General features: G+C 40.0%; 2 protein-coding genes across 5 annotated transcripts in view; one reads left to right on the top strand and one right to left on the bottom strand.

The window, feature by feature from the left end:
* CTNNA1 (catenin alpha 1) overlaps window positions 1–20,071 on the bottom strand; it is a 177,093-nt gene that overhangs the window by 59,414 nt on the left and 97,608 nt on the right. The window lies entirely within an intron of this gene.
* On the top strand, window positions 31–14,767 carry LRRTM2 (leucine rich repeat transmembrane neuronal 2). Of its 2 annotated transcripts, none has more exons than XM_002815941.5 (2): window positions 31–459; window positions 807–14,767. In XM_002815941.5, the coding sequence occupies exons 1-2, from the start codon at window positions 456–458 to the stop codon at window positions 2,351–2,353; spliced, it is 1,551 nt and encodes a 516-aa protein (XP_002815987.1). In that variant the 5' UTR covers window positions 31–455; the 3' UTR covers window positions 2,354–14,767. The 2 variants fall into 2 exon arrangements, with proteins under 2 accessions (XP_002815987.1, XP_009239373.1); XM_009241098.4 differs by having other exon boundaries at window positions 35–459; window positions 1,235–14,767.

The following is a 20,071-nucleotide window of genomic DNA, read 5'->3' as shown; positions in this document are numbered from 1 at the left end:
TTCTGTGTGGTCGCAGCACATAAGCAAATCCATTCTTGTGCTGCTTCTCGGAAAAGCTTTTCAGTAAATGCACTCATGCTGCTCCAGGAGCTCTTCTCTGCAACAAGCCACCCATCTGCCATCAACAAGTTAAGACCAAGAGAACTAACGGCTGCGGAAAGGAGACTGAAGCTTTGATTAACCAGCTGAGCAGTTAGAGGTGGAGAAATTTAATAACTTATATTCAAAACTGATTTAGGGATCAGAGCAATCACAGAAAATGAAACCAATGCTTTCCAGAGGGATATCCTAAGGAAAAAACAACTCATCCTGGTGGATTCAATTTTACTTGGAAAGCCTGGGACACAGAAAACAGGAAACTGGTCAAAGGCTCCTACATGTTAGAGCCTTTTACAGACTCACTGCGTTGAGTCTAACAACCGCGACTGAATGCAGCCTCCAATGTGCTCAGAAGAATGGGTAAGTCTGTGCATTTATATGTCTTGTACATTCAACAAGGAATCATGCTTTTAAAATAAGCTACCAAATTCACATTTTATGAGGGAAATCACTGTCATATTTTGGATTTTGAGGTTTAGGTAAAAGCATATATTGATGAAGACAGACATGTTTTATCTTCTTTTTAAATGGTTTAAGTTTTGGTCCAGTCATACCAATAAGGTTAATTTTTCTGCAGTAAATGAAAAATAAGTTATATGCAGTAAAATCTTTCACTATAATGTTGGTGGTTGTTGTTTTTTTAATAGCCCATATGTTCTGCTGAAAAATATCCTATCTTCTTGTTTTCCTTAAATTATATTCTGCAGGCTTACATTTCAAGTGGCCATTAGGGGCCCCTATGCTGGCAGCAATATATGCAATGAGTATGGTTTTAAAAATGCTGCCTGCCCTGGGTATGGCGTGTCCACCCAAATGCCGCTGCGAGAAGCTGCTCTTCTACTGCGACTCTCAGGGCTTCCACTCAGTGCCAAACGCCACAGACAAGGGCTCTCTGGGCCTGTCCCTGAGGCACAATCACATCACAGAGCTCGAAAGAGATCAATTTGCCAGCTTCAGTCAACTTACTTGGCTCCACTTAGATCACAATCAAATTTCAACAGTAAAAGAAGATGCTTTTCAAGGACTATATAAACTTAAGGAATTAATCTTAAGTTCCAACAAAATATTTTACTTGCCAAACACAACTTTTACCCAACTGATTAACCTGCAAAATTTGGACCTGTCTTTTAATCAGCTGTCATCTCTGCACCCAGAGCTCTTCTATGGCCTTCGGAAGCTGCAGACCTTGCATTTACGTTCCAACTCCCTGCGGACTATCCCAGTACGCCTGTTCTGGGACTGTCGTAGTCTGGAGTTTCTGGATTTGAGCACAAACCGTTTGCGAAGTTTGGCTCGCAATGGATTTGCAGGATTAATTAAACTGAGAGAGCTTCACCTAGAGCACAACCAGCTGACGAAGATTAATTTTGCTCATTTCCTACGGCTAAGCAGTCTGCACACGCTCTTCTTACAATGGAACAAAATCAGCAACTTGACATGTGGGATGGAGTGGACCTGGGGCACTTTAGAAAAGCTAGACCTGACTGGAAATGAAATCAAAGCCATCGACTTGACAGTGTTTGAAACGATGCCTAATCTTAAAATACTCCTCATGGATAACAACAAGTTAAACAGCCTTGATTCCAAGATCTTAAACTCCCTGAGATCCCTCACAACCGTTGGCCTCTCTGGCAATCTGTGGGAATGCAGCGCCCGAATATGTGCTCTGGCCTCCTGGCTGGGCAGTTTCCAAGGTCGGTGGGAGCATTCCATCCTATGCCACAGTCCTGACCACACCCAAGGAGAGGATATCCTAGATGCAGTCCATGGATTTCAGCTCTGCTGGAATTTGTCAACCACTGTCACTGCCATGGCTACAACTTATAGAGATCCAACCACTGAATATACAAAAAGAATAAGCTCATCAAGTTACCATGTGGGAGACAAAGAAATCCCAACTACTGCAGGCATAGCAGTTACTACCGAGGAACACTTTCCTGAACCAGACAATGCCATCTTCACTCAGCGGGTAATTACGGGAACAATGGCTTTATTGTTTTCTTTCTTTTTTATTATTTTTATAGTGTTCATCTCCAGGAAGTGCTGCCCTCCCACTTTAAGAAGAATTAGGCAGTGCTCAATGGTTCAGAACCACAGGCAGCTCCGATCCCAAACACGACTCCATATGTCAAACATGTCAGACCAAGGACCGTATAATGAATATGAACCCACCCATGAAGGACCCTTCATCATCATTAATGGTTATGGACAGTGCAAGTGTCAGCAGCTGCCATACAAAGAATGTGAAGTATAATATCTACCCGTCATCAAAAATCACATCAGATAAGTAACCTATTTTACATAGTAGAGGCTAAATACATATCTAATTTTTACCAATGGTGACATTAAGCCTAATTTTCCAAACTAAGTGGAGACTTAGTTTTTGAAGTGAAGTATTTTTAATTTTTTAAATGAAACCATATTTTAAGTGTTAAATGAATCAATGCTCACATTAATTTGCACTCCTGTTGGAAAGTCTAAAATGCTTACTTCAAAATAAGAAATGTATGTAATTATATACAATCGTGTGTAAACCTTTACACTAAGGTCTCCATATGCTATTTTTTTCTACTGAAAACAATTTAGAAAGAAGCTATTGGGCAGAAACAGATATAGATCAATACCTGTTTGATCACTGCTCTCCATCCCATGTACCACAACTATCTTGCTGCTTAAAAGGAGACTTAGTAAAGTTCTCTTGTATGATAATTTGGTATTTACTCAAATCTTCAATTTCTTGCCAGTGTGGGAAGTAGAATTTCATGTATGCTGAAGACTGGTAAATATTAAACATTCTTCTTCCAGAGTTTCTGCCTGGGTTAGTAGATATTATCAAAGTCCATATCATGAAATCAGAACCCTTTAATGTAATTCTAATAAGATGAGTGACTCTTTAATATATTTACACAATGAATCCAAGTGACTGTGAAAAGGTCTCATTACAATGAAATCAATCCTAAATAATTACACCGACTTCTTATACATTTCTCGTTTGAGTTATAATGGACATGATTTTTGTGGCATTTAGACAATTGTTTTAAACTAGTATTAAATTGTCATTGTACTAATTAATATACTAAATCCTATGTTTACATTAATATGTGAAAAAAGATTTAGAAAATATTTTGGAGATAAACAAGACAAACTGAGTCAATTTAACAATCCTGACATGCTCCCTCCAATTTAAAAGCACACACACACACACTCGCGCTCTCTCTCTCTCTCTCTCTCAACTGTCATGATCAAAGATGCCTTGACAAAGGGGTTTAAACCTCTTTCTTCTGCTTTTTCCTGATCTTCAAACCTCAAAGAGCCAAGTTAAAAATAATTGGCTAGCAACAGGCATAACACTGATTCTTATTGTATTACAAAGGAACCATAAAAAAAAACACTTTCTCACTATTATATAATAAATTTCGATCTTTCAATAAAGATACGCATTCACACTGTAAGTGTAGTTCAGTGTAGGTGAAGAAAACAGCATCACTGAGATGAATCTTATGGTAGAATAACTCGACATGCCTATGCAGCCACACAGTGGTAACTTGAAGGCAGCACGGAGGTGAGGGATTAAAAGGAAAGGCAGATTTTGAAATCCGACTCTCAGGTTAGCTGGAGTTACAAGGCAGCCAAGAATGATCATACACAATCTGCACCAAACAGGGAAAGAGGACCTGCTATTGAAAAGGCAAGAGGGGTAGCTTCTCCAATGTAAATATAAACATTCCATAGTTAACAAATGATAAGGATGCCACATTTTTCATGCAGAAAAGAACCACAGGTATTCAGTTTCTTGTATTATGATTTCTAAAGAAAACCTATTAAATATTTGGAATTTAGATGCAAGCTACTCATTCACACAGAATTTTTCCATAAACATTGTTCCATATATTGAAAAAACTGTAAAATTATAGCACTAACTTGATTTTAGAAAATGAGCATTTTTTACAACTGCCATTTACTGTATGTAGAAAAAAGACATAAAACCTTAGAGAAAGCCACTACCATTTTTAAAGTTATCTTTTCCCCAACATCAACATCAACATGATATCCTTCATTCAGGGCATATTTTTTCTTCCCAGGATCGAACTGAAAACATGTTAAGGCTATAGTTTAACCTGTAAGATTTAATCACAATTTTTCTTCTTTAATACTAAGAGATGGGTACCTTAGTACCCTTCACCTAACATCTCTCGGTAAAAAGCAGACAAGATCACAAATTACAGTAAAAATGTGCTCTCTTTTTTAAGGTGGGCAGATTAGTTTGTCAAAGTCTCAGCCCAGTTCAATTCAGTTGATCTCGAGCGGTGAGTATTTCATCTCTTGTTAAACCAGACCCTGGGCTTGTCTGGGCAGAGGCAGAAGCTGATTTAACGGCATAGAGCACAGCGCCCTACTTCCCCACAGACAGGCTGAATTAGAAGCCCCTATTACAAATAAGAGCACCACGAGCTAAAATTTACCAACCCATTATCAGGACGACCATTGCCATGTGTCAGGTGACAGCTTGGTCACAACACAACTGTGTCCTGAGCACACAAGATTCCATAAGCCCTGAAGGACAGCAGGGGAGTATTTTCCATCATTTCAAACCACAACCAAAATTAAGATTCAAACTGTGGGATGGGTAAGAAATCCCCTCCTTTGGCTGGGAATCTCCACCTTAATCCTTAAAGGACCATAACTGGCAAAATCCTTAGTGTAAGGACAAAAGCAAATTGGAAAAGCAAGCCATTTACTAATTCAGAGGAACAGCACAGCCAAGGCTAGCGAGGCATACTTTCCAGTTGAAAAAAATCAAAATTTTTTGCCTTCCATTTTTCTGGGTAATGTCCTTTAAGAAAAGTGAATGACAGTAGTACCAAAAAGGTATTTTCCTTTCTCATTTAAAAGCAAAAACCTCCCTTTTTAATTGCCTGTAGAAGGCAAGATTTCCCTTCATTTTTGTCCATTTGTGTTTCAGAATCAGCACAGGTTTGAAGATTAGACTGTTGGTCATCTGTGCTTTCTTTACCAACTGGCTAGAACTGAACAGCATCACAGCAACGCTGCGGATCTTGGTTACACAGTGTCAGAGCTTTTGTTTTTTGGTGGGGTTTTATCCTCTTCACCACCACCACCCACTCCATTTTTTTTCTATTTTTAAGATTAGAGGAAAATGACCATTAAGAACCAGAAAAATAATTAATCTCTCTGGAAAAAGGAAAGCTAGAGAAGACTATGATACCATACCCATCTAGAAACCAAGAACTACTTTGAAGTCGTTTATATTCATTTCTGTAGCATGACAGGGATTTCAATCACCTTTCTGAAAAGAGTGGGCTGATAAACTTGTAAATCCACACACAACTCTGAAATACCCACTGCCAGCATCAAAAAGCAAAGATACTAATTTTTTAAGCCAAAAATCTGTACTAACACATGTAATTTCTTAATGTGCCTAAGTTAATTTCTGTACCAATTCAATAAATGGAATTGACTGAACTTCCCAACGCCACTAATTATTAAAATCCATCTGCTTATTCTAATGCTAGTCACCAAGAGCTAGACTCCATCTTTCCAATAAAAATGAGCCCTATGTAGCACTAGGTTTGAATTCTAAAATTCAAAACAGGCATTTCATTTTCTTAAGGCACACTTCCTACACACAGCTATCAGGGGAAAAAGCTATAAATGTCCTGTTCTTTTTCTGAAGTGTGGATATCAATATAAAATTTGTTAAAGAATATTTTTAACAGCTGACTTACATGATCGTTTTCCTAATACAGCAATACAGCGACAGACCTATCTGAAAAGTCTGTTTGGGGACATACTTTTCATATCTTATTGATTAAAGCCCTTGAGCCAGGAAAAAAAAAAAAAAAAAAAAAAGAGAGAGACAGTAAGGCCATCTATAGATAATTAAATATTTCTCTATCTAACCTGGGGCAAACTCATAGTACTTGAATAAGGCCAAAAACAAATAGAAAATGACTGTTTAAGCTTTCATTCTGCTATTGCAAACATTTGGAAACCTCTGCAACTCTTTCAACTAACATTTTTGTCCTTAGTTTTTTGTTGTTTTTTTTTTTTTAAGTCTGATATATGGAATGTTTGGTGAACCTTCCTATCAACACTGAGACTGGAAACTCAAAGTACAGTCCAAATACATTGTGTTCAATCACCTTCAAGAGCCATTTTTCTTTTTGGGTGGGAGGTGGGCAGATGGGTTGAGGGTGGGAAGAAAATACTATTATGCAGGGTGTTTTGGGAGGGGGGAGGGTAACATAAAGAGCAGTGTACAGGAAAGTTTTGTTATTAAAATTGTGTATACTGTAAAAAGTGAATGCCTTCTTTTTACTTTTCCTTGATAACCTATCCATTTTGACATGTGAAACTTGAAAAGCCATTCGTAACAGACATAGAAATCTTAAATGTTAACAGTTGTTTTGTTCCATGTTCCTCTACAATGTCAAATGTGTCCGCTGAAAAAAGGGGCAGCTAATCATCACCTGTCTTCATTCAGAGAGAGGCAAAACTAGGATAAGAAGAAAGTAAAGGTAAAGTGGTGGGAAGGGAGAGTGCCTAAAAAGCTGTCATGCAGTAAGAAGCTGCTCTGTCAAGAGCCTGAGCAAGTGGACAAACAACTGTTCCAGGCTCACAGGGCATGGAGTTGGCTGCCCCTCTCTGAATCCTCCATTACAGTGAACTGACACCATAGACAGCTTCAGAAAGGTACCAATTGCCTGTATCTAGCCAACAGCGACTTGGCCTCTACCTTGGGGGTTGGCTGATGTCCATCCCAGCAGCACCTTGCATGCCACTCCTAGGAGGGAGGTGCACAGGTGTTTATACACTAGGACCATGAGGATCCCTACATGACCTCCTTCACCCCGGATGCCGACTCAGTGAGTACAGATGGGAAAAGGAAGGGAAGATTTTAAACTACAGTTGACCCTTGAACAACACTGGGGTTAGGGGTGCCAACCCCCTGCCCCACACAGTCGAAAATCTTCATATAACTTTTGACTTCCCCAAAATTTTTATTAATAGCTACTGCTGACTAGAAGCATTACTGATAACATAAACGGTCAGTCCATATTAGATAACACATATTTAATACCGTCAGTCAAAATAATACATATTTTATATGTTATATGTATGATATACGGTATTCTTACAAAAATAAGCTACAGAAAAGAAAATGTTATTAAGAAAATCATGGTGGGGCATGGTGGCTCACGCCTGTAATCCCAGTACTTTGGGAGGCTGAGGTGGGTGGATCACCTGTGGTCAAGAGTTTGAGACCAGTCTGGCCAACAAGGCGAAACCCCGTCTCTACTAAAAATACAAAAATTAGCCAGGCAACCTGGTATGCGCCTGTAATCCCAGCTACTCAGGAGGCTGAGGCAGGAGGATTGCTTGAACCCGGAAGCGGAGGTTGCAGTGAGCTGAGATCATGCCACTGCACTCCAGTCTGGGTGATAGAGTGAGACTCCATCTTAAAAAAAAAGAAAGAAAGAAAATCATAAGAGAAAATACATTTATCATTAAGTGGAACTGGATCAACATAAAGGCCTTCATCCTTGTTGTTGTCTTCATGTTGAGTAGGCCGAGAAGGAAGAGAAAGAAAAGGAGTCAGTCTTACTGTCTCAGGGGTATCACAGGTGGGAGGAAATCCACATATAAGTAGACCTTAACGATTCACACCCATGTTGCTCAAGGGTCAACTATAATGTCCTTGGCTTGCTACAGATAAACATCCTCAGGACAGGATTCTACACCTGGGCAGTGCTAGGGCAGTTATGCCCTAGCTTCCAGGAGCTGACTGCCAGGAGTCTGCCATGTTTGCCCAGATGCACTTATTGTTTCTCCAGCACCACAGCAGCATAGCAGGACCACATGGAGGAACAGGCAAAGCCACCCTTTTCCCAATGCCAGGGAAGCTGGGATCAGAGAGACTAAGAGAACTCACACCAGGAATATCAGCAGTAACCAGGGCAGAAGCAGGAAACAGAGAACACAATTCTATTGTCAAACTCATCCTATAAGCACTAGAGGGCATAGGTGATGGTGGTTTTAAATTGCACAAAGGAACACATTCCTACACTTGATAGAGTTAAAAGCAGAGCTTATTAACATAATTCTCCTACATTTTAATTTTGAACATCCCATTTAAAGCTACATCTGATTTATCAGTTATTTTAACTAATTTTGTCTATATGCCACAGCATTCTCAGGTTCCCACTCAAATATACAATAGATTCTTCCTGGTCTGTTTAAAAATTTGGGGTAGTCATGTCTCCCTTAGAGAGATAAAATGTACTACAAATTGTCTTTCGAAAAAAGGGAAGGGGAAAAAAGAGGTGAAACTCATAGCTACTGCAAAAACATTTCTCCTTAGCATGAATTTGACCTTTATCCTCAATACTTGTTTTGGGAATACTCTTAAGGGACACATCTTAAACCTCCCCTTCTACTATCTGAAGAGGACAGTAAAGAGCAAGAAAACTCCAAAGTCAAGTACAATCAAGCATCCTATCCTGTGAAGCCTACAAATGAAAATACTACCCTCTATATATGGAGGCTGAAGAGCAAAGGCTTGCCCAATGCCTCCAAGTCAGGAACTCCCAATAGAAATCCAGCATGAAGAAGCATCTGTGAACAGCAACCCTGATGGGCAGAGGCCAATGGTTCATGCCTCACTTAGGAAACAGATATGAAAACTGCAGCCCTAGAGACAATTGTCAAAGCCTTTTTATAGCTTTCATCAAGATTTTACCAAAAAACACACAGAAGAGGTGTAAAAACATCATAAACATTAAGTTTACTGAATATCTACTGACAATTGTGTTTAGAGCATAAGACTTCCATCTTTAGGCCCTAGTATTTGTACCAAAATAAATCAATAAATAAATGAGTTACAACAGAATCTATAGGTTGCTTTTCCTGGAAAATCATTGTACCAAAACTCTACAGCCATTTTTAATTAATTAATTATTTCCAGACCGGGTTATGAGACTGGCTAATTTTTGCATTTTTGGTAGAGACAGAGTTTCACCATGTGTTGTCCACGTTGGTCTTGAATTCCTGGGCTTAAGTGATCTACTCGCCTTAGCCCACAAAGAGTTGGGATTACAGGCGTGTGCCACCACGTCCAGCCTCTGCAGCCATGTATAATTAGCCTACCAATTTCATCATCGTGAGGGCCAAAAAATTTCCTCTTGTGATGAACAAAAACATTTCCCATTGCCTCGCTGTCAAATACATGGAGGCAACTGCTCAGTACGCAAAACCTCTAAAAACAATGTTATTTATCATTTACACATAACCTACTTCTATACAGTCAAGGAAACTTAGAATAAAACTATATACAGAATAGTGAAATAAAGATATAAAAAGATCAAAAGCAGGACTTTTAACCCCAAGGGTCCAGAATATGTTTCAGGACGCAAGAACATCGTAAAATTATACTATAATATTGTATGTGAGTCCAGATATTTTACCAGATCTAATGGGTTTTGATAAATTACAAAAAGGGGTTAGAAAGCCCTAGTACAGCAATGAAATCGTTATTTCTAGTATACACTGTACACCAATTTGGCCCTGATCTTCCTGGTGGCCAAAACAAAGACTAAAACCAACAGCTTTCATCGGATAAAGCAGCACACTGGTTTCTCTGGAAAAAGAGACACTTAAGTGAAAAAACCTGTGAATTATTTATAAAATGGAGCCAGCTGCAGGAACAACGTTGGACTGTCCCTCTAAAGAGGTTCTAGATAACAGGCAGAGTTGTTCTTCATCAGGACCCTTGATAAAGGCTAAGGGGAAGGAGCCTATATAAGCACGCTGCACACTCTGTGATGACCTAACCTTTGCCGTGACCCAAGGGCGGGTGGAGCCTAGAAGTTCTGCAAGAATGAACCAAGCACTTTCAACATCTGGTGTTTCCTCTTTATCACATCCCTGGGACCAGACTACAGGGCTCCAACACACAAGGGACACCCAGTAAACACCTACTACATTACATTACACATCTTCTACACGAGGAGTACAATTTAAAATTAAAAACATCTTCTGGCCGGGAGCGGTGGCTCACGCCTGTAATCCCAGCACTTTGGGAGGCAGAGGCGGGTGGATCACGAGGTCAGGAGTTCAAGACTAGCCTGGCCAACATGGTGAAACCCTGTCTCTACTAAAAATACAAAAATTAGCCAGGTGTGGTGGTGAGCGCCTGTAATCCCAGCTTCTCGGGAGGCTGAGGCAGAGAACTGCTTGAACCTGGAAGGCGGAGGTTGTAGTGAGCCGAGATCGCGCCACTGCACTCCAGCCTGGGCAACAGAGAGAGACTCCGTCTCCAAAAACAAAAACAAAAAACACATCTTCCACTACATCAGGAATGAAGAGAAGCATATTTCATACAACATCTCTGGTTGTGCATGAAACCACCTTTGCAAAATTATACAAGTGAGAGCAATCGAACATAACTGATTCCATCTTGTTTCTAACCTCACAAGTTGTCTTTGTTCATTCCTGTGCATAGGCTAAGCTAACTATGGGAGGAATTTAGTTTATAATTTAGCTGAGGAATTTAGTTTACAGCTTAATTTAAAGCAAGGATGATCATAGTCCCCTCCCAAAAACTACCCTTCTTCTCGTTGGTGGTCTGAAACTGCCTTTCTAAAATTAATGAAAGGTGGTAAGGTTAAAATTATTCTGATCAGATCTAAGCATAGTTAAAACAGTAGCCTGTTACTGTTTCCTAGCTTGCTTTTTATAATTGTTTACTGCTCAGGAGTCACTTAGCCAATGGTCATAGTAAGATTTGTAGCTTTCCCAATTGCTTCTATAAATAACATCACTACTGTGAAACTTAAGACTGGTGGGCAACACAGCGAGACTCTGTCTAAAAAAAAGAAAAGGCCAGGTGCAGTGGCTCATGCCTGTAATTCCAGCATTCTGGAAGGCAGGCGGACCACTTGAGGTCAGGACTTTTGAGACCAGCCTGGCCAATATGGCAAAACTCTGTCTCTACTAAAAATACAAAAAGTAGCTGGGTGTGGTGTGCCTGTAGTCCCAGCTACTCTGGAGGCTGCGGTGGGAGGATCACTTGAGTCTCAGAAGTGGAGGCTGCAGCAAGCTAAGATCGTGCCACTGCACTCCAGCCTAGACAACAGAGCAAGATCCCATCTAATTAAAAAAAGACTGGTGTCTGAGATATTTTTCAGACTGCATTCTAGTGGACCAACTGATGTCACCTATACTGGTGATCCATACCAAGAAACAGTTTCAACACTCCTGATTTCATGCCCAACCCAATCAATCAGCAGTACCCATTCCCTAGCCCCTGCTTACCAAACCATCTTTAAAAACCTAGTCTCCAAATTCTTTGGGAGGTGGATTTGAAAGCTATCTTGTCCACCTCAATCAGCCTTGCGATTATTAAACTCTTTCTCTGCTGCAACTTCTGCTGTCTCAGGGTACTGGCTTTTTCTGTGTAGCAGGCAAGAAGAACTCAACTGGGCTGTAAAATGCTGATGATAATCATACGTGTTCTCCTTAGGTAAGAATCTATAACACAATAACTAATTTCCTAAGAAAGAACACATTTAAAAAGATAAAGCAGCCAGGTGCAGTGGCTCACACCTGGAATCCCAGCACTTTGGGGGCCTGAGGCAGGAGGATTGCTTGAGCCCAGGAGTTCAAGACCAGCAGGGGCAACATGACAAAACTCTGTCTCTACAAAAAATACATGTATACACAAAAATTAGCCAGGTGTAGTGACACTTGCCTGTAGTCCCAACTACCTGGGAGGCTGAAGTGGGAAGATCACCTGAGCCCAGGAAATCAAAGCTGCAGTGAGCCGTGATCACACCACTACCCTCCAGCCTGGGCAACAGAGCGAGACACTGTTTCCAAAAATAAATTATATATATAAAAAAAAGATGAAGCAATCATTAGCCTGAACAACAGTCAGAAATTTAACTGTCTCTTTCTAGAAGCCATTAAAAAAAAACCACCTAGATTTTCAACAGGGGCAAGTTAAGTTGCACAGCAGTTAGGAGCCCTGATCCACACTTGAGCCTCTGACCCTGGACAAGTCCTTCAACCTTTATGTACCTTGGGCCTTTGACCTGTAAAACAGAATTAATAGCAATAACAACCACAGGGGGATTTATTCATGTAAAGTCCTGAGGCTAGCACAGAATAAATGCTCAAAACTGTTTTGTTATTTTTAATAGCAATGTGTAGAGAGTGAAATGCTACAGATCCATCAAATAGAGAATGTAATCACATTAAAGACATGTTAGACCCATGTGCTGCTTCCTAAAACCCTACTTTCTAGTCTTTCTTCTCTAAGTTAACGTGCCGTATTCAAAATGAGAACTGATAATTAGCTAGAACTTTCAGTAAGCCTCAACAGCCTTGTTACACTTTTTACATCTAATATTGATATAAAACTGACCATATTATCTCATAGTCAAGTAACTTGCTTTGCAAAATGTACTATAACATTAGATATGATATTACTCTGGTTTGGCTTTATGAATCAAGGCTAAATTTCTAAAGGTTTAAAATCCCTAATTCAAAAATTCCTTCTGAATAAGGTAGTCACTTAAAATCAAGTGATGTCTTTTCCTTGTTCAGTAAAATTACATAGGACAACAAGTACTATCCATTATCATAAAAGGATACTATTTTTTCAAAAGAAATAAGAAATAATCTCATTGATGTCTCAGCTTCAGACAATTATATTTTAGGACAAAATACATGGCTGAGAATTAAGGATCACTATTACGTTCCTTTTTGCTTAAAAAAAAATGTACTTTAAGTCTATCACATCTAATTTAGGAAGCAGCCCTTCCAATTGTGGCAGGTTTGGTTCCAAGGCAGATTTGCCAGAATTATTGAGGGGTGTGGGCAGGAGAGGTAAGAGAATTTAAAAACACAAAGATAATCCATTAGTTCAATGCACGCAGGAGGGTATGTTTCGTGATAGCTGGAGAGTAATCCTCCATATTACTGAAATCTCTATTCCATATAAAGCTTGCTCAGAATTAACCTATCTCAATGAAAGACATACAATCTTATCAGAACTTATCAGATCTTATGACCCAGATTGTTCAAGTCAAGAAAACTTCTTTCTTGGCATTGTCTTCCCAAGATCATAATCTAGTTTATCCAACAAGGAAAATCCTTTTATCTCCTCCTTCATCCACAACTTTTCTCTACTTTCCCACATCTCTTGACTATGGGCTTACTACCTGCTTCTCCCAAATCCACAAAACTAAGTGCCTATCAGCTACAAAATAATCTACATGATTTGGAAATTACAATAAAAAATACAGTCACTCATCTGAGCTATCTTTTCAGTCCACCCTTCTCTTTGCTCTTTGTACAGATTCAAGTATAAAATAGCATTTATTCATTTTGCTTTCACTTTTAAAAGACCAAGAATACCTGCCATTTAAGATGTACCCTTTTTACTTTTAATAATTAGCACTCACTCCAGTTCTAAGACCAAATAAAGTCCCCAACACCCTTCATACCTGTAATAAAAGTTGCTCTTGCTGTTTTTAATTGGGAGTGGGGAATGTGAATTGGGGCGTAGAAGATACGGCAAACATTTCAGAAATGTAGAATTCTTTAAGAATAGGCAGTAATCTTTCATTCCAGTTTTCTTGGGATTCCAAAGAATTGGCCACAAGCAAGCTGGGACCTTTCATGTGAAAGTATGTTCTGCCAGTTTTTGATCCAAATAGAAAAAAAAGACACGAACATTAGGCACTAGTAACTATTTCATGTAAGGATCGCCCATGTAGCTCACACATTAAGAATTGTGTTCAGAGCCAGGCGTGCTGGCGCACGTCTGTAATCCCAGCACTTTGGGACGCTGAGGTGGGCAAATCACCTGAGGTCAGGAGTTCGAGACCAGCCTGGCCCACATGGTGAAACCCCGTCTCTACTAAAAGTACAAAAATTAGCCGGGCATGGTGGTGCGTGCCTGTAATCCTAGCCACTCAGGAGGCTGAGGCAGAAGAATCTCCTGAACCTGGCAGCTGAAGGGTTACAGTGACCCGAGATCATGCCACTGCACTTCAGCCTGGGCGACACAGTGAGACTCCGTCTCCAAAAAAAAGGATTGTGTTCAGGAGTGCCTTGACGTTGCTACCTCTCTATTTTCCCTTGTAATTTACCAGGAGGAAAAAAATGGCAGTGGGAAAGAAAAGAAGAATATACCATCCTCGGCACACTCCTGCAAGCAACTGGGACAATACCACATCACCACATCTCCCTCTTCTCTCCTGATAGTCCCTTCAAGCCAGTGTGTCCAAAACTGCTCTCTGACACTTGCTGTCAACTTCCAACAACTAGAGCCCATTTTATTACTGTATTAAAACTGCCAAGTCTTTGGGAGGCCTAGGAGGGTGGATCACCTGAGGTCAGGTGCCCAGACCAGCCGGGGCAACATGGTGAAACCCCATCTCTACTAAAAATATAAAAATTAGCTGGGCGCAGTGGCATGTGCCTGTAATCCCAGCTACTCAGGAGAGGTTGAGGCAGGAGAATCGCTTGAGCCCGGGAGGCAGAGGATGCAGTGAGCTGAGACTGCGTCATTGCACTCCAGAGACAGAGCAAGACTCCATATCAAAACAAAACAAAACAAAACAAAACAAACAAACAAAAACAAACCCTGCCAGTCTAAGATTTGTCTATTATTCCACATGAAAATCTAACAGCAGGTGGTCAGGAATTTTCTTAGTTTTGATGCAGCATTCCTAAAGTGTCAAAAAAAATTACAGTGCATAAGTGGTATCATTTAGACAATTTGTGCTTGCTTTGAATTAGATGTGTGATGAATCAGATAGATCGTGACAAACAGGACAAACTATAAACGGTTTATCTGAAGTTCAGCTGACACTCCCACCAAATCCATTACCCTAATTTATAACTAAAATTATTAAACAAATATATTTCCAGTAAAAACATAAATCTACTGGCTTTCCAAAAACAATAATCAGTATTTTGATTTATTCATCAATTATTTCAGTATCAGAGGTACCACACTGGAAAATAATATTTTTAAGATCTCGCCTTTCAAATATTTTATATCAATCTTTAAACACACACGCATGCACACACACACCACACCCCGCCCTCAGTTTAAATTGAGAAGGGAGTCTGGGGATTAGATATACTTATGAAAGGCTAGACTTCTGTTTTTTGTTCAGTTGTTGAGACTGGGTCTTGCTCTGTTGCCCAGACTGGAATGCAGAGTTGCAGTTTTGGCTTTCTGCAACCTTTGCCTCCTGGACTCAAGCGATTCTCCCACCTCAGCCTCCCAAGTAGCTGGGACTACAGGTGCATGGCACCACACCTGCCTAATTTTTGTATTTATTGTAGAGATGGGGTTTTGCCATGTTGCCCAGGCTGCTGTCAAACTCCTGGGCTCAAGTGACCCACCTGCCTCGGCCTCCTAAAGTGCTGGGATTACAGGCGTGAGCCACTGCTCTGAGCCCTGTTATTTGTAACTAGCATTTTAACTAACTGAATACCAAGAAAAGATTAAGAAGACTGTAAGTGGAACACATTAGGAAAGTGGGGGATGCAGAACAATTAAGATTCAATATGTGACATGTTAAAGTTAGAATGTTTATTAGCCATCTAAGTAGAGATGACAAGTCCAGGGGAATGGTCCAGGATGGAAACATAAATTTAGAAGTCATCATCCGTGAATACAGGTATTTAAAGTCACGAGCCTAGATGAGATCACCAAGGGAATGGGTGTAGATGGGAGATGAGACTCACAGAACCATCCTTTCCTCCTAAACCAGTCTGAGAAATCTTTAAACAATATCTATAAAATGGCAGTCGCGGAAACAAAAGGATAGGTGTCAAGGGAAGCACTCCCTCAACATCAAAGCCACTTGAACAAGTCATGTGCTATTGGAAAACTAATAGGAATATGGTTAGCTTAACTCATGAAAATGACTAGAAACGACATATCAAAGGAATTTTTAATCAATTAAGAATATACATGTGTCCCATTTAGGAATTGAGAATGATGACTACAATAACAAGCCCATCAATCATACTATGCTCCATGCCAAGTAAGCTGGCACGTAAGCTGGAGATGGCCCTGTTCTCAAGTCAATGTAATAACTGAAGAACCAATGAAAGTTCATGAACAATCAGAAAAGCAGGGGTTAATTCTGAGGGGAATGTAGAACTCATGTACTTCAACTATAAGAGAGCCAAAGGCTGGGCCCAGTGGCTCACACCTGTAATCCCAGCACCTTGGGAGGCCAAGGCAGGCGGATCACTTGAGGTCAGGAGTTCAAGACCAACAATGGCCAAAGTGGTGAAACCCCGTCTCTACTAAAAATACAAACAAAATTAGCTGGGCATGGTGGCAGGTGCCTGTAATCCCAGCTACTTGGGAGGCTGAGGCAGGAGAATTGCTTGAATGCGGGAGGCAGAGGTTGCAGTGAGCCAAGATCATGCCACTGCACTCCAGCCTGGGTGACAGAATAAGACTCCGTCTCAAAAAAAAAAAAAAGAAAAAGAAGCCAAATATTCAACTAAAAGGCTATTATATAATTTTATCTTGATAGAGGCTTGGGTTACAAGGTATGTGCCTTTATCAAAATTCACCAATAGTACACTTAAGATTTGTACATTTCAGTATGTATAAAACTTACCTTTAAAAATACTGGGACAGGCACAGGAACTCATACCTATAATCCTAGCACTTTGGGAGGCCAAGGTGGGAGGATCACTCGAGCCCAGGAGTTCAAGATCAGTCTGAGCAACATGGCAAGACCCTGTCTCTATAAAAAATAAAAAAATTAACCAGGTATGGTGGTGCATACCTGTGCTGCTAGCTACTCAGGAAGCTGAGGTGGGAGGACTGCTGGAGCCCACGAGTTCAAGGCTATAGTGAGCAGTGTTAACAACACTGCATTCCAGCCTGGGCAACAGAGCAAGAACCTGTCTCAAAAAAAAAAAAAAAAAAAAAAAAAGTTTTCTTTTTTACTCTAATTAATGACACATATGGGACAGTGTTTAGAGGTGAATGTACAAGTGTCTGCAACTGAATTTGAAATGCATCAAAACAATAAGATGGATACAGGGATGGCTAAATATGTCTCAAAGGAAATATTTAAACATTTAATAGAATCTAAGAAGTGGATTCGTGTGTGGGTGGTTCACTGTATAATTCTTTCAGCTTCCCTACATGCATAATTTTCAAAATAAAATGTTGGAAAGGGAATTACAATTGTAAGTTATGGTACTGTCAATCTAATATACTATTAATTTCAACTAGACCTTACAGTGTTGCACAGTGGTTAAGGGCTCAAATTCTGGAGCCAGGCTGGGTTCAAAGTACAGCACCTCTACTTACTAGCTATGGGACCTTGTATAAATCATTTAACCTTTATGCATTAACAGTACCATGCTTCATGCTTTGATGGTTAAATACAAATGGACAGTAGCACCAATATTACTGATATTTAGAAAATAGGAAGGCACTTAAGAATGCAGTGGTAGGCTCACACCTGTAATGCCAGTACTTTGGGAGGCCGAGGTGGGAGGATTGCTTGAGGCCAGGAGTTGGAGACCAGCCTGGGCAGCATAGCAAGACCCCATCTCTATTTAAAAAAAATTTTTTTAAAGAATGCAGTGGATAAATGAGCTTTGAGCTTGGTACAAAAGGAACAGCATGATTTCAATATGGCTGGGTACAGGGAAGGCCAGAGCCAGTAATCTGAGACATGATGCCCATTAACAGTGAAGTTACTCTGGGCTTGGCCAAAGTAGGACCAAATGACAAGAAGCCTCTGGGGCTAGGAAGGGAGCTTAGATTTAACATGGTTGACAAGAGCAGTCACTCCAGATTTCTGAAGACGGCTAGGATATGATGACCAAAGCAGCGACTTAGAGAGATGTATTCTGGCAATTTTTCTTGTTTTGCAGAGAAAAATCTGTAACTTCCACTATTAGAAAAAGGCTGTTAAGGGAGATAAAGAAAAAAGGAAAGAAATTTATTTAAAGGGCAGGCAAAGGGTAAGAACCAATAGTCAGGTGAAAAAGAATATGACTCCCTCCAAGAGAAACGGGCAGTAGATTGGGGCATGAGGGAAAAACATGAAAGAAATCATTCATTCACCAGAATGTACTAAAGACAGCCTTGGAGTTCCCATGACAACTTTCAAGTGTTCATTATCAATCTCTAGTCTAAAACTATTTTCTGAAAAGATACACAATTTCTCTCTAAAATACTTCCATATTTACACTTTCTTTTCAAGTCTCAATAAGGATTTCATCTCATGAATTAGGCACAGAAAGGTCCAGTTTCTACCTTGTAAAACATGGGGCAGACAAGGGAAACGCTCTTGCTTGAGTCCAATTTACCCTAGTAAAATCCACCCTTTTGCCAATCTTAGTCATGTACTCTTAGAAGTTTTAAACAATAATTTCTAGCTCCCTAACATGGTGCAAATATTAAACAGAAATGCAGGCCAGGCACAGTGGCTCCTGTCTGTAATACCAGCCCTTTGGGAGTCCAAGACAGGAGGATCATTTGAGGCCAGGAGTTTGAGACCAGCCTGGGCAACATGACGAGACCCCATTATTACAAAGAATTTAAAAATTAGCTGAGTGTGGTAACACACACCTATAGTCCCAGCTACTTGGGTGGTGAGGTGGGAGATCACTTGAGCCTGGGAGTTTAAAACTTTGGTAAGCTATGATCACGGCCACTACACTCCAGCCTAGGTAACAGAGTGAGACCCTGTTTTATTCTTTTAAAAAAAGGAAAAGAAAGAAATGCACCATCACAGTGTAGTGACAAGGTTAATTTTACTCCCTCACACACTACAAAAGAGTATCTTATTATAAGGTTTAATTTGTTACGTTCATATACAAGAGGTTCATTAATGGCTTCACTGTCGGAAATCTCAGCAGAACTGCTGGTTTTGTTAAAAAGTATGTGGCATGGCTATCAATATAATTTTAATAAAAGCTCCAAGCCATTATCTACTTCCCATCTTAACAGAAATTAAAGATAAGAAATGACATCTTGAGGGTTATACTTCAAAAAATACGTATCAACAAGTTTCAGGATTTTGAAATCCCTTCATTCTCTACCCAAAATTAACTCTATAATGTCCCTAGTTCCCTCTCCAGTGTCACATACTTTCTCCTTCTTTAGAAAGATTCTTTCAAAAATCGTAATTATAAGAGCTCTTCAAAGTCTCAAGTAATAACACACATTTCTTTTCACATTTTCATTACAATCAAGACCAGCTAACAACTCAAATTTCTCTACCTAGGCAAACTACAAAATCTGTCAAATGCCAGACAGTAAAATTCTACTGCCATTTTTACTTAGCCAACCCAAATCGAAAGTACCTACCAAAAATCAACTCTTACTGCTTTTCCAGCTCTTTTTATAAGAAGGAAAGACACATGCTTACAGTGACGAAGTAAAGACCTTGTCTCACCCACCCAACACTGTGCAAAATTGTAGACTCCCCAAACACCTCCTGGCAAGTGCCAGCAACTAAAAACCACTGGTAAAACAGCATTCTAAGCTTTTTAAAAGGAAGATGAAAACTCACCTAGATGCAAATTTTTAGGAAACAGGAAAAAACAAAAACCAGTTTAACCCAGTATGAACTGAATTTTCTCTCACTGAAAGTAAAGGGCATCTACTGGTAAATTTGCAGTTTCCTGCATCCACAGTTATATTAATATCTACACATAGAAAAAACAAGTGCTGGCTGGTTAGCTTGTTTGGTTTAAAACATGACAGTTTAGGCTGGGCGCAGTGGCTCACGCCTATAATTGCAGCACTATGGGAGGCTGAGGTGGGCAGATCACAAGGTCAGGAGTTCAAGACCAGCATGGCCAATATGGTGAAACCTTGTCTCTACTAAAAATACAAAAATTAGCTGGGCGTGCTGGCGGGCACCTGTAGTCCCAGCTA

The sequence above is a fragment of the Pongo abelii genome, chromosome 4 (assembly GCF_028885655.2).
Source record: "Pongo abelii isolate AG06213 chromosome 4, NHGRI_mPonAbe1-v2.0_pri, whole genome shotgun sequence".
In the NCBI taxonomy this organism is placed as follows: domain Eukaryota; kingdom Metazoa; phylum Chordata; class Mammalia; order Primates; family Hominidae; genus Pongo; species Pongo abelii.
Note: the sequence above shows the minus strand (reverse complement) of the source record. Positions and strands in the feature narration are given on the sequence as shown.